This window comes from Cryptotermes secundus, unplaced genomic scaffold, assembly GCF_002891405.2.
Source record: "Cryptotermes secundus unplaced genomic scaffold, Csec_1.0 scaffold1021, whole genome shotgun sequence".
NCBI lineage: Eukaryota > Metazoa > Arthropoda > Insecta > Blattodea > Kalotermitidae > Cryptotermes > Cryptotermes secundus.
Window position 1 is genome coordinate 319,879 of NW_019720728.1, and position 15,376 is coordinate 335,254.

A 15,376-nucleotide genomic window follows, 5' to 3' on the forward strand; every position below is an offset into this window, starting at 1 on the left:
AGATGGCGGTGATGTTAAGTAAAGGAATCCCTGTAACGGGCCGTGGAGGCCCATGGGGTTGTGAGACGTCGAGGCTCCCACATTTGCTAGACAATCGGCTCACAGATGGCGGTGAGGTTTTCAGCCATACGCGCCGGCCGCCCTTTACTCAACAGGAAAATTTCTGGTACTCATTTCTGTTAGAGGCTGAATCGACCCCAGCGCCGTATTGCGGCTGGAAGGATTAGGTAACTAGAAAAATCCAATGACCTCATCGGGAATCGAACCTGCGACCTTCCGGCTTGTTACATAGTGCCTCAACCAACTATGCTACCGCAAGCCACCTCGATAAGCGACCTAATCTAAGGAAAATGAACACAATATTTGGCACAGGGAACGTAAGAAGTCTTTACAGGGCAGGTTTACAGATAGCAGTTATAAGACAAATGGATCGTAGATAAACAGGATCGGGTGGTATGGACTGGATTGATCTGGCTCAGGGTCAGCGGAAGGCTTTCTTGAACACGGTGATGAATCTTCGGTTCTCTTAAAATATTTGGAAGTTTTTGAATGACTGAACGACTAGTAGCTTCTCAAGAAGGACTCAGCTCCATGCACTTAGTTGGTTAAGTTCGTGCCATAACTGAAGTGGTTAGCCGTTGGCTTCCCACCGCTGAGCCCCGGGTTCGAGCCCAGGTCAGGTGATGTGGGATTTGTGGTGGACAGAATAGCATTGGGTCAGGTTTTCTCCTTGTATTTCGGTTTCCCCTGACAATTCTCATTCAACCTACATCTCCACATTCATCATCTACGTGTATCATCCGGGGCTGGTACAATAGGTCAGACGTACCAAGTGGAGTCAGTCTCACCCCACCCCAAGAAACTAAAAAAAAAAAAAACTAGTGGGTATTCAGTTGAACGCTTTAGGAAACCAAAATTCCGCTACTCCTGCCTCAATCCGCTGCTACGAAACATCCTAACGTTCTCATTTTCACACTGCCCTTATCAGAAAGACAAGCAGTATAAGTGTATGAACATTAAAATCAAAAGGATAGACCTTTATGTTTCCAAAATAGAGTATCATTTTCCCATGACTTTACATTTCATCTCCTCTTTTACTAAGAGCCGGGACAGCGCAGTCGGTACAGCGACTGGCTACGGGTTGGACGACCAAGGGACCGGAGGTCGAGTCCCGGTGGGGGGTAAGAATTTTCACTTCTCCATGTCGTCCAGACCGGCTCTGGGTTCACCCAACTTCCTATCTAATGGGTACCGGGGGCTCTTCCCCGGGGGTGAAGCTGANTCCTCCTATCTAATGGGTACCGGGGGCGAAGCTGACCACTCACCTCCAGCTAGTGTTGAGGTCAAGAAACTGTGGGTCTATAAATCCACTCCCCCATACGCCTTCATGGCGTAGTACTTAATTAGTTAAGCACAGGGACAGCCTCTTTACTATACTTTCTTTCTTACCCCCTTCTCATGCTTCAAATTATGTTATGTTATGTAAGTGCATTAACCCGGGATTTTTATTCACAGCGAGGCGAAATCAGAGCTCAGTGAAACTGTGGTGGTGCTCGCTGTGACGGAGCTGACCCTGACGGCCATCACCATACTAGCTGTCCTCTTCATTCTGCGCATAGACTGCCGGTACGATCCCGACTGACCCTGCGCAGGAGGTGGCACGTTCGACTACCAGGGCTCAGGGGCCGGTACAGGCGTTAGCCTCGTTCCGCTGGCTTCAACGTCTTCCGACAGAAACAGCAGTAAAGTTGCAGGGACCAGCCCAGAGAGTCACAAGGCGAACAAAGGCTCAAAGGATGAGCAGCGTCGTAATTCAGAAGAAAAGAGCCGTAGTAAAATGTCAACACCTGGTAATCAAACTTCTCAAGTTGGACTCGTAAAATCTACGCAGCCCAGTTTTATGGCTTCCTCTGACGAGGCACGTAGAAAGAGTGACGGAGTTTTAATACATCAGATATCAATATATGTTGATGAAGAAAGCGTAAATACGGCGGAGACTAAGACAACTGTTTGATGCTGTTTAATAAGAATAAAGACACTCCACGAGGCACGTATCATTAAGATAGTGTTGTGTTCGATTTTAAAAAAGAAAACAATAAAATTCAGATAAAGCGAAGCGGGTGTTGCAAATGTCGTGAAGTGAACGCGTTTATTTTTGCACTGTCTCGTTTGAAATCCGTAAACAGACACTATTCAGCTCTTAAACTCCATCTCGAGTTCGAGCCCCGTAGGGTCAAACATTTTCTCCACGTAGTCCGGACCGGCTCTGTGGTCCACCTGACCTATCCAATGGGTAACGGGAGCTCTCTTCCCTAGAAGTAAAGCGGCCGGGGCATGAAACTGACCACCAACCTGCAACTAATGCCGAGGCCAAGAAATGTGGATCTATACATCCACTTCCCCATACTCCTTCATGGCCTAGTGCTTTATTAGTTAAGCACAGGGAATTTTTTACCTTATTATACGCCATCTAATACAGGAATGAGCGTGCGTCATCGCCATTTAGCGACGTGTACCATTACGTCATCATTTGAAATTTGTCTCATTCCGTTTTCAACATACGCGCGGCGTTCATACGACTGTGGGAAATTCAAACGTACTTGACATATAATTTTTCTTTCGTAAGACTGCTTACATAGCAGTCAGTATAGAGACTGGTTACGGGCTGGATAGGCGAGAGGTAGGAGTTCGAGTCCCTGAAGGGGCAAGTTTTTTCTCATGTCCACGTCGTTCAGACCGGCTCTGGAGCCAAACCAGCCTCCAATACAATGGGTACCGGATTTTTTTTTTTTGCCAGCGGCTAAAACGGGCTGGTCGTGAAGTTGACCACTCACATCTCCAACTTGTGCGGAGGCCAAGAATACGTGGATCTATACATCTAATCCCCATACGTCTTCATGTTGTAGTGCTTAATTAGCTAAGCAGATGGTCAACTTTACCTCTTTAGTGGAGTGAGAATTGGCAGGGGAAATAGTAGTCGGATAGTCCTTGCCCCACTATCACTTTGTACACCACAAATACCGCATGACTTGGGATCGAACCCGGACAGCTACGGTAGAAAGCCGGCTACTAACCGTGTGGTATATGACACTGCCGACATCGTGTGTTTTCTGAGGTATCATTGATACATACGACGTTTCGGATACTAGATCCACTTCCATCAGCATGTGTAAGAACCCCCCCCCCCTTCAAACACACCTATTAGCGGGAATTAGTCTATTTCTATTGTGAGCACCTTTCCGGCGATGGGCGTATCTGGGCCAGTGGTTCCCAAAGTGGGCTGTACCGCCTCCTGGGGGCGGCAGAAGGGCACTGGAGGCGTTTTTCGCATATTTTTAACTGGAGCGGCTTCAGACTCGACACTGGGAAACTGATATCACTTCCTCAAGCCCATTCATCGCATTAAAGATTTGCTAACAGTGAAGTACTTTTAAGTGGGGTACCTTATTTTATTGTCATTATCTTCCTTAGCGCCGGTCACAGGCATCAATTGTCTTCGCCCGCTTAAATACTGTGATCGTCGGCTCGAATCTCGCTTAAGGCATGGATGTCTGTGTGCGTTTATTCTGTCTATGCTGTCCTGTGTACAAGTAGAAGCCTTGCGACGGGCTCATACCCCTTCCAAGGAGGCCTACCGACTGTGTAAAATAATGTTATATTTTAGCGTCCTGTTGCACTGATTTATGTCCATGATTTATTCTGACCGTCTTACAGTGCATACATTTATTTACCTTACTCTTCTCACTTGCACTGCATGTTTCAGCACTAAAGTGCCATCTTCAGGTGCTTTTCTATGTACGTCGAAATACTTCATTGCATGCCCTGCTGTCTTTATACTAAAATATATATTCGTCATATATAATGATAAATTTTAAATATTAAAACTGTTCAGGATTTGTCATCCTTATGTCGTATCTCAATACGCGTGTCACACCTATCTTCTTCTATCGGAGTATTCTTTCTGCTTTCATGTGTATTGTGCTTTGTGTTGTGTCTTGCTCCTGTGACTGCGTGTGTTATACTCACACACACGCAGTCACAGGAGCAAGACAGAACACAAAACACTCGGACATGACGTCGACGATTTAACTTCCTTCATAAAATCAGGAACGTGGGATAAAATTCTCGCAACAGATGTCGTCAAAAAACAAAAACTGACGTATCATGTAATAAAAACAGAAACAGGATCAAAGAGAATAGGGATCTTTGTGAAGAATTAAATCTGAACACAGAAACAAGGCGTCGAAGGAAACTGGAATGTACAGCTTTCAATATTATTTTATAATTCCGGCCGTTTCAAACGTTCTGCTTTGAGACGTCTCAGTTTCTTCAATTTTTGTTTGAGGAGACATTCAATATAAACAGACGTAGCATGTATATGTATAAAGTAAACCTCTCTAACAGGCCATGGAGGCCGATAGGGTCGTATGACGTCGAGGCTCCCATATTTTCTAGACAATCGACTCACAAATGGCGGTGAGGTTGTCAGTCTTACGAGCCGGTCGCCCTTTACACCCCCAGGAAGATTCCTGGTACTCATTTCTGTCAGAAGCTCAGTAAATCCCAGGGTTATACTGGGGCTGGAAGGATTAATTCAATTGAGAAATCCAATGACCTAATGGGAAATGAAACCCGCGGCCATTCGGCTTGTAGCATAGTGCCTCAACAGACTACGCTACCCCGTGCCCTCCACATATATTTTATGTACGGATATATAAACTGTTTAATATTAAATCACTTTCGTTGCGGATTCTCCTCTTGAGTATTTGCACCTCGCACAAGAACAGATTGTTCCCGTCTCACTGTCCCTATTGGTACAGCATCCACTACTCCTCCTCGATCTGCTGGATAAAAATCTATACATACATGATCATTCACTCACCCTACTTTACTTATAACCTGAAGATGGAGGCATCATGTACCTCCGAAACGTCGGCAGCACTACCTTCATCCACAAGGTAAAAACATCCATAAGCAGAATTAACACTGACAATGAACCAACATCAAAACTAACATTTTCAGATTTCATTTCTCGTAAATTAATACTTCCACGTCTATGAATGATTACAGACGGGATTCGGATGGGTAACTGGATTTATTGCCGGTCACGGTAGCCGAGCGGTCTAAGGCATGTACTGTCTTCGCTCGCTTGGAAACCGGGATCGTGGGTTCGAATCTCACTCAGGGCATGGATGTTTAGTTTGTGTGTGTGCGTTTTTCTGTGTTTGTGTACAGGTAGAGGCCTTGCGATGAGCTGATCACCCGCCCAAGGAGTCCTACCGAATGTGTAAGATTTAGAAAAACCGAAGTGAACGGAGAAGTTCATGGAGGTAGGCCTAGGCCCACTGGGGCTGTAGTGCCAAAGGAAAAAAACTGGATTTATTGATCACTTAGAGAACGTAAGTACAAGTATTTTTTTTTTGTTGCTAGTGGGGTGGGACTAAGTCCCTTGTACTGCGACCACTTCTGGCCTATTGTACCAGCCCCAGATGACAGGTGAGGATGATTGTGGAGCAATTGATGGAATGAAGATTGGCAGGGGAAACCGAAGTACTCGGAGAAAATCTTCCCCAGAGCCACTTAGTCCACGACAAATCCCATTTGACCTAACCCAGGATCGAACCCGGGCCGCCGAGGTGGAAAGTCAGAGACTAACCGCTTGAGCTTGGCGCGGCCCCTAACTACAAGTAACGACAGCACTGTCTCTAATTCACACAGTCTACAGTTTACTACAGCACGTACGAAGTATTCTCAGTCTGCTGTATCTTTACAGTTTGTCGCCTGGTATCGGCTTCCAACGCCGTAGCTTCGTCAGCTACCGTGTACACGCCCATACTGGCCGGCGACTGATTCATAACTAACTAATTCTAGACTTGTCCTGTTTATAAGACCTCGGCACGAACCACATACAAAAAGCCGCTTCCAACAACTCTTCTATTGTTGCATCACGCAGCTGTCACACGGACCGCGCTTCCCATTTAGTTCACTAGTCCGTGGTAGGAATTCGTTGCCTAGCAATGGCGTTGTTTACAGAGTTATTACTAGGGACCGGATTTTAATGCAAATGCATATTACTTTCTTGCAACCACAAAGTATGCTCGTTTGGATATATGTATGAATTACTTCATTTCTTAGATTTTGGACATGGTTTGATCGTGCATATAAATTCATATTTTGCCTGTTTTATGAATAAGCATCACATTTTCAAAGACCTCTGTTTATACTGCATATTTCCTTTCTAAAATGTTTATCATATATATTTTTTAATTTTATGTTCAAATTTTCAATCATGGTCCTGTGTATACAATTTTTCTTTTCCGTATTAGTATGTTGCATATTTGACTCCACATTTCGTCATGATTCATGTTTCTGATGCAATACCCAGGACGGGACTTCCCCGATCCCTCTACTCGTAACTTGCCTCATCCGCGTACCTTCAAAGTGGCCTCCAAGAGATTAGTCGGAAGCGTTCACATGTAGCCGCTATCAACGTAATACTATTCAACCGATAAGGGACTTCACTTATTTATTTCCGAAGTCTCCATGAGGTTCGTAACGCTTCTTCATTTGAAGCTGGGGCCATTCACATTAGTGGTGACTGGTCTGTAGTTAAGTTAGTTTAGCTTTCTGTAGTCATGCCGAAAGTGAAAGTAAGTCAGAAAACTAAATTACAGCTGTACCAACGGGAGTTCGAATGAGAGATGATAAGTATGGATAACGAAATTCTTCATTGCCTAGCAGTTGCTTGTGAAAAACGCTTTCAAGTGCTTCAGTATTTGAACACTAATATACACAAAGAGAATATTAAAATTAAATCCACGAAAAGTGCTCCTGTTCAAAAATTGCTTAGTGAATTTTCTAATAATAGTTTTCCAATTTTCCTTTGATTTATGCGATGCCTTTTTAGCGGCAGATATTCCGCTGTGGAAAGTAACCAATCCTACTCTGAGAAACTTCATAGAGAAGTATACACTGCAAAGTGCCGGATGAATCTACTGTGTCTAAAAATTACATGAAGCAGTGTTTGGATTTTACAATTGAAAGCATTAGAGATAAGATTCAAGATAAATTTGTGTGGGTGTCAATCGACGAAACACAAGATTGTGAGGGACGGTTTATTGCAAATTGTATAGTTGGATCCCTTAATAAGAATGAACAATCTACCCCATATCTTCTTGCGGTAGAACAATTTGAAACCACAAATAGCTCCTCAGTTTCTGAACTTTTTATCAATTCCATGAATTTACAATGGCCGAATGGCATTCAGTATGAGCGCGTATTGCTCTTTGTGACTGATGCCGCAAGTTATATGATGAAAGCCGGTACTGCTCTTAAAGTTATATTTCCAAATATGACACATTTGACTTGCTTTGCCCATGGGTTGCACCGTGTTGCAGAAACAATTCGTGCAAATTTTCCACTTGTTGACAAGTTGGTGTCTTCTGTGAAGAAGGTATTTGTTAAAGCTCCATACAGAAAAGAGGCCTTTAAAGCAGTAGCACCAAGCGTTCCACTTCCGCCAGAACCAATTTTAACGCTCTGGGGCACGTGGCTATGTGCAACGAGTTATTATACCAAACATTTAGAAACAGGAACGTCGTGAATACATTTGATCCCAAAAGTGCAGCATCAATTTAATTGCCCAAGATGTACTAAAAAACGCAGGACTAGAAACTAATCTTTCCTATATATCTGCTCACTTCTCTCATCTTCCATCCGCCATTTCCTCACTGGAGGCAAGCAATAGCAATACTACTTTGTATCAGTCGTTAAGTGTGTTCAAAACTACTGTTTCCAAATTGAATTCGGTTCCTGGAAGAGTTGGTGAAGTAGTAAAGGAAAAAGTACACAGCATTCTTTAANGATTTGTATTTAAGTATAGCTTTTTATTGCAAGTGAATCATTCTGTGATTACATAAAGTGAACTTAAATGTTGATTTGTTGGTCTTAAAATAATGTAAAATCAATTTTAATATTTGGTATAAATTTTTATGTGCATATTTTAGTGCATAATTCGGAAGTTTTTGATGCATAAATGCATACATATTTAAGGGATTATTAGGGCATAAAAATCCGGTCCCTAGCTATGACACAGCCCTAGCGGCCTCCGTAGTTTAGGGGTAACGTTCCCACCTCATGACTCAAGGTACGCGGGTTCAAACCCGGCGGAGGTCGTGGAATTTTTAAGGGCGGAAAATTTCAGGGAACAAGTCCTCCGGGAGGGATTTTAAGCCGTGGGTTCCGTGTCGTAGCTTTACGGCACGTAAAAGAACCTCATATTTCCATAGGAGGTCTCTGAGCCAAATTAACGGACGTTTCCCGCCCAACAGCAGTCTCTAATACCTCTGGTAGATGGGGGAAGCAATATAGATACCTCTCAGCTAGTAGAGCCGGTCTCGCTGGCTGGGCGGGACTGATGGTATGCACCAGTACCGGTAAGATATAGAGACTGGTAGAAATCATAGAGGGAAGCACAATGGACCAATACAAGTCTCAGTGTATGGGGAAACGCACCCTCTCCAATAACTAACTAACTACCTACTATTAATGCGACTTACTGCAGTGACAAGATCAGACCACATGACGGCGAGCATTTATCAGCGCTAATGACTCATTCTGCTATCGGCAGTTACAGCAGCAATCTGTGAGGAATGTTGTTCCCGCCCAGCGGTGTTGCGAAGTTTCCTCGTTGGTTGAAAGCATTGTATTAGGAAATCTTTCACTAGCTGTGCAACTGGCTCAACTACACGGAGTTCGAGATAGTTTATAACGACGAATCTATATCTCAGATTACACAGCGTCGAATGGCGGGTCGATTAATACGCAATGTACTGGAAAATATATGGAGCTACAAGGCCGTGGCCTGCTTAAGGTATCCCGTGGCTTTCCTGGAGGTTGAGGGAAACCACGACAAAATCATTCAGGATATTTTGTGTCCCAGCTGAGATTCGAAATGGAACTTGCCCTGCTTAATATAAGTCATTAACGCTCCTACTTGTTATCAGCTTTCTCGGCACTACACAGCAAGAAGCTCCTAGATTTCTGTCTTCTGGGATATAACGCCATGTATTCTGCTGGAAGTCAATCGACGTTTCGGAGGAACATGTCGCCTTCGTCTGCAAGGTTGATGACTAACTTGAAAATGAAGGCGACATGCTATAGTGCAAATTAGAGAGTTTAGTTAAAGATTTGTAAGTGTTTAACAAATCCAGTTACCAATCCAAACCCCGTGTCTGGTCACTATCACGTGACAATACGGATACAAATCGGGATTCGCTTCCAGGCAGACGCCTCGCGCCATGGAGACGTAGGGGCAGGTGGAGGTATAGCTGCACGCAGTCTTAACCTCGGCACCTGATGGCGGTGAGCTGACTCTAGACCAAGCTGCGACACACCCGGTGCTCGAGTCCATTGTACAGGGAGGGAGCTGGGTGGGCTCCAGAGCTGCTCTGGACGTTGTCGATAACAGGAAAATCTCAACACTGGCATTCGTCAGTCATATACCAACTGATGTTTCGTGTGTGCCCGTCGGTAACGCACTTCGTCTGTTTCGTACCGCGTACCTAATACAGAAGGCCTAAGATGTTACGAAATTTGCTCCGTTCCCTGGCCAATATGTACGGGATTGCGGTTGCTAAACCGATTCGCAGGTATTCCGGTTGGCATCCCGGATGTGTTACGAGTCCTCAATACCAGTCTTTCATATTGGATATGGGGCACGCAGTAGCACTATGATACAAGCCGGAAGGTCGCGGGTTCGAGTCCCGATGAGGTGGATTTTTTTTCAATTTGCCATTCAATTTCAATATGGCCATGGGGCCGACTCAGCATCTAACAGAAATGAGTTCCAGGAATCTTCCTGGGGGGTAAAGGACGGCCGGCGCATAAGGCTGACAACCTCACCGCCATCTGTGAGCCGACTGTCTATAGTTACGTTTTCCATGAGCTTAACTAATTAGCACTACTCTATGAAGATATATGGGTGAAGAACGGATAATTCCGCATTCGTCCCAATTTAGTTCAGAGAAAAGTGCGGCATGCTGTCAGCCCTGTGTCCCTTGTTTTTCTCACAGCTCCATTACAGCTGACTACAAACCCAAACATTTAGGTTTCTCCATATGGACAAGCCACTCACACTTGCAGTCGAGACTAAAGGTACTTACTACCCCAATATCACCCTTGGGAACAGGATAAGTACTCATATTTCTGGAGGGCTGCTTGCGAGAGTAACATAAGCTTTGCTCCATAACCCTATACATACATGCGGCTGTTGCTACTTTCGGTCATACAAAATTTGTTTACTTACGTCGTAGTTCATTCACGTTCAGTGAAAAGATGAAATGTCTATTGTTACACATTGCTCCATGGTGTATGGTTGGCGTGGTCGGCAGTTTAATATCCCGCTACTTTGTGGAACTTGGAAAACAACACTATCAACACATTTCTAAAATCACGACCGGTTTATACGCACTGGCTTAAAGCATTGAGACACCAAGTTGTACTATCAACATCACTGACGTGCATTTCACTCTGTATAAGGAAAATACACTAAAATGTGAAGACATAAATGAACAAAGTTACCATACGTCATAAAATTGTACCCTACACAAGTCTTCCGAACTGATTTTGGGTTTATTTATGAATGTTTGCTTTTATATAAAGCATTTTGATTTGCCTAACGCACCACGTCAGAGTACTGGAAAACTATACAGCGAGGAGCGTGAGGAGAGTGCAACTTCTTGATAATTTTGATACTTTTGTTGCGAGTTCTAAAGCACTGTCTATCCATCCCAGTTCTTTCTGAAACTTCACTACGCGTGCAGATGGCATCACTGTCCAGAGTATGAGAACAAACAAGTACCAAAACAACTGCTGGACAGAAATTAGAACCACTACACGTATCATAACCCAGAAGACTACGATGTGAATACCTTTTTACTTTTAGCCATTTAGAGCACAGCGGATACCATATATTATATATAACATTCCGCTACTCGGTGGAACTTGTACATTACATTTTACATTAAGAATTTCTTACGTCTGTCCCTATAACTTTCGGGGATAGTGTAGTCAGTATAGCGACTAGCTACGGGTTGGACGACCGAGAGGTCGGAGTTCGAGTCACGGTAGTGTCAAAAGTTTCACTTCTCCATCTCGTCCAGACCGGCTCTGGGGTCCACCTCCAACTAGTGTCAAGGTCAAGAAAATGTGGATCTATACATCCACTCCCCATACACCTTCATGGCATACTGCTTAATTAGTTAAGCACAGGGACAGCTATACCTTACCTTACATCTGTATATACATAGTTTATTTATGTGCTTCATATGATTGTTACACTAAACAGAGTATATTTTACGAAGGAACACTAACCGGCTGGTCTTTGTATTGTAGACGCAATGTGTTTTCTGTGAGGTTAAAACTAAATATTTTAATATTATTCAGGTTATGTACTTACAAGTCAGTACACACCGGAAGTTCCTGCGAGCGATCGTCTTCAAAACGTGCTACCTTGATTTCACTGTATTCAAGTAAATACTGAGGTGTTTCCCAAGTTAAATGTTGCTACTTCGTGCTTCTCAGAGAGGCCTTCCAATTTTAAGTCATCTAAAATAAATTCCGTTGCTGTAAAGGCCACGAAATTATGCAATTTTTTATTAATTAAGAAAATCACAATTCTGCGCTACTTGTCTCAAGCCACTACTTCAAACCATTTCGACCCCCTTCACTTATCAGAATAATGAGAGGTCGCAACTTGGCAACCTTCTGAGTAAATGAAACAGCACTCTTTCTTCCCCCCCCCCTAAATAAAATGTATCTGACTTCCTCGACTTGTCCATTTCACCGTCACTTCTACTGTTTCTTCTCACCTCAGTCTCACTCTCTCACTCTCTCGCTTCTTCATGTTCCAAAGCTTTAACACGTCTGTCTCCTTCACTGCCATAACACATCAGAGAAATATAAGCAACTGTGTTTCTATTCTTGTGGTTTGATTGTACAAAGTTATTAAAAATTTTGGGAGAGTGACATTTAAAATATAGGGAAGATTTTATTATTTACTGCAATTGGGTTTGCACCCGATGGCAGTAATAGCAACACAAAATACAGCAATACAACACAATACAACAAAACGTATTACCCAATACATCAAAACGTACATGCAATAAAATGTAATCAAGTACCATAAGAACGTAAAATAAAATACTGTCACGTGTTGGGTGTATAACGCGACAAATAACTTTACGCCGTATTGGATATAGCGAATTTTATTTCACACTCTCTCGTACAATCACACAATTCACAATTTCACAACTACTGCCATCTGCAGTATTACAATTACTTGGCCTACAACTGACTGGTTTACTGACTCCCTGGCTAACTCGTAACTAACTGTTGAATAGTCTTCGCTGCTCCTTATTTAGCCCCGTTACGGACAACACAGAAAACAGTTACGTAATAGGCACCACTGTTGTCTGACGCTGTGTTTGCCGATAGCCTAGCAACGCTGTCGGGAGTTGTTTACTGCTGAGTAGCAATGGCGGCATCCCGTGTTACGTTACCGCGGGAGGGGGCGGGATGTTGACTGGCCTACCACCGTGGCAACGGCAACGCTCCGAAGGTGCCACGTCACCGCTGACGGGGGAGGGGGTGTCATACAAAGAGCAAATGCGTCACAATACAATAAAAACGTAAATAATCTATATAAATAAAAATATAAATATTCGTTTTTTCAGGATCTTAAATCTCCGAAAGTTCTTCACCGATTGTTTCGAAATTTTGACACAACGTTGCATTCGAATGCGGGTAATTGGTTCCAGTTTAAGATGGTCCTATTTACGAACGAATATTTACCAATGTCAGTTCTGTAGCCGTCCGCCGACGTACATCTGCCACGACTGTCGCTCGAGCTTGAGTTCTTTATCTCAGGGATACGGGTGCTTCGGATATGGGAGTGGAACAAACTTCGGGGTTAATAAATCAGGGATCTCCAGAACACACCGTATATTGAAGTCCGAATTTAAAATTTCACACGGGAATTAATCTTTATTTTATTCCTCCAAGCTTGCCGCTCCGTCACACTTAACCTTTGTATGCTAATTTGCCCCGAACTCACTGACCATACACTCCACTCCCCAGCTACCCTCCTGTAACTCCCTTTTTCAAGTGTCCACCTCCGCTCCCTGTAAACAATTGCTCTCTCTTTAAGTTCCCCAGTTGGCATAAAAAACGAGAAAATAAAAAGAGAAAGCCAAGGGTCGAGCCCGGCATCTGTCCTACATTCGTATTTTTCGAGATGCCCATAAACTTTTTAGGTCTTCAAGGCACACGAGCAGGGAACCCAAGACCCCTCCTGGCCGGTCTAGCACAAGGTCAGTTCATGGGTTTATGATACTAGGAGCAAACTAGCGACGTTAGGGACAATAGTGACACCCTAAGCCTAAGGAGAACAATAGTTGAATTACAGCTAGACGGTCCCGGGATGGTATCTCGCCGGAGGAGCTTCTCTCATGGTGTTAAACAATGCATAAGTTGAAGAAAGTTGTCTTCTGGGTTTAGGCACCGTGTATTCTTCGTTTTGGCCGACGTTTCGGAGGAACGTAGCGCCTCCATCTTCAGAGCAGTTGAATAGCTGCGGAGAGCAGTAGCTCTGAAGATGGAGGCGCTACGTTCCTCCGAAACGTCGGCCAAAACGAAGAATACACGGTGCCTAAACCCAGAAGACAACTTTCTTCATTGTCATCGCCGTGAAAACCTCAAAACTTACATAGCATAAGTTGTTCATTCCCTTAATTTAATAATTTTGGCGAGGGACTTACGGTTACAGTTCTTTGAGTAGTTGTTTACTACGAGCGTTCTACGAGAAAATTCTTAATCCATTTAATTACCCTTACATCGACTCCGGTTTCCGAAATTTTTGTAAGCAGTCTGTCGTGAGGAACGAGGTCAAAGGCCCTTGAGAAATCTATTACTACAGAATCTGTTCTGGCCCCGTCGTCCTGCGATCCGCAATATCCTGACAAACCGTGACCACTTGATTGTCGCCTGAGTACCCAGGCCTAAACCCATGCTGACCCTCATATAACCAGTCACTAGCATCCCAGACGTGTCTTAGGTACCCTGCTATAACGTGCTCCAATAGCTTGCAAACAACCCATGTTAAACTGACCGGCCTATAATTTCCATCTAGTGATCTGTCTCCCCCTTTGTAAATAGGGACCACGATGACTCTTTTCCAGTCACCTGGAATAGCATTATTGTTCATCGTTATATCCGGCAGACTCGTGAGGTATGGAATCATGGCTTCTCCGTCTAGCTTCACAATTTCCTCAGGAATACAATGTGGTCCGGCCGACTTCTTCCGCCCGATTTCTGATAATCGCTTCCTAATTATGTTGATATCAACGGTGAATGGTTTACCTGAGTCTGTTGGTTGAATTTGAGTATTATTACTCTCAGAACTGAATATAGAAGCATAAGGGGAGTTAAGGATGTTGGCCTTTTCCACTGGTTCTGTGACGGGCTTGCCATTACTGTCTTTGATCGCCGGAATAATTTCTCGATTTCCCTTAGGCCTTTTAACCTACTTGCAGAACTCTGGCCAACTTCTACCTACGTTTTGTAGGACCGAGCTTAAGAAAGTCTACTGAGCCTTCTTTTTTGCTAATAGTAACTCTCTGGATAATCGTTTCAGCTCCACATGATAATTCTGTCTATATTTGCTCTGATTATATGCTTTTCTAACTTTTACTTTTAATCGTTTAACTTCCCTATTATAGTATTCAGGGTCAGGATTTTTACTCAGCGTTTTTTTGGGAACATAACGTTTGATACCCTCGAAAATTATAAGCTTAAAATTGCTCCAGATCTCTTCAACCGAACTACAATTTCCAACCCAAAGTATATACTTTTCCCAAAGAAAGGCCTGCAAGCCTAGAACATCTGTTTTATGATACAACGGAACTAATTTTTCAACTTGTGCTCCCTGCCTACTTTCCACCCAATCCACTTCTAATAGCACCCCATTATGGTCGCTAATTGTCATCCAGCTCTGCGAGCTGCAGCTAATTTGCAGTAAAAATACATCACCTTTATGTGCCGGGTGCAATACAGATGACCCCGTCTCTTGATGATCTAATTGAGGCGTACGTGACTTTATGCAACGGTCAAAGAACATACATTTTATGTTCTTATAGTCTTATTAAAACCTCATTAAACCTAAACCTCCCCTCAAACAGGGCCACCTCATTACACTTTCAATACTTGGGCTTTGTGAACTAAGATAAGAGATTCGTTAATTAATAATGAAATGGAAAGAATTTATAAAAAAGCTGTTATGCCCGAATTGAAGTACTGTCGCAGCATTTGCCTAGAGGGA

At 43.5% G+C, this 15,376-nt stretch overlaps 2 protein-coding genes across 3 annotated transcripts in view; one reads left to right on the plus strand and one right to left on the minus strand.

The window, feature by feature from the left end:
- Positions 1-2,061, plus strand: part of LOC111872877 — a 74,143-nt gene extending 72,082 nt beyond the window's left edge. For both annotated transcript variants that reach the window (XM_023867128.2, XM_023867137.1), the window contains exon 4: positions 1,516-2,061. In XM_023867128.2, the coding sequence (XP_023722896.1) occupies positions 1,516-1,642 (127 nt within the window). In that variant the 3' untranslated portion in view covers positions 1,643-2,061. The remainder of the gene's footprint in view (positions 1-1,515) is intronic.
- The window catches only part of LOC111872857 (thiamin pyrophosphokinase 1), a 99,636-nt gene extending 88,744 nt beyond the window's left edge, over positions 1-10,892 (minus strand). The window contains exon 1 of the mRNA XM_023867079.2: positions 10,307-10,892. Coding sequence (XP_023722847.1) covers positions 10,307-10,318 — 12 coding nt within the window. The 5' untranslated portion in view covers positions 10,319-10,892. The remainder of the gene's footprint in view (positions 1-10,306) is intronic.
- Positions 10,893-15,376: the final 4,484 nt, after the last annotated feature.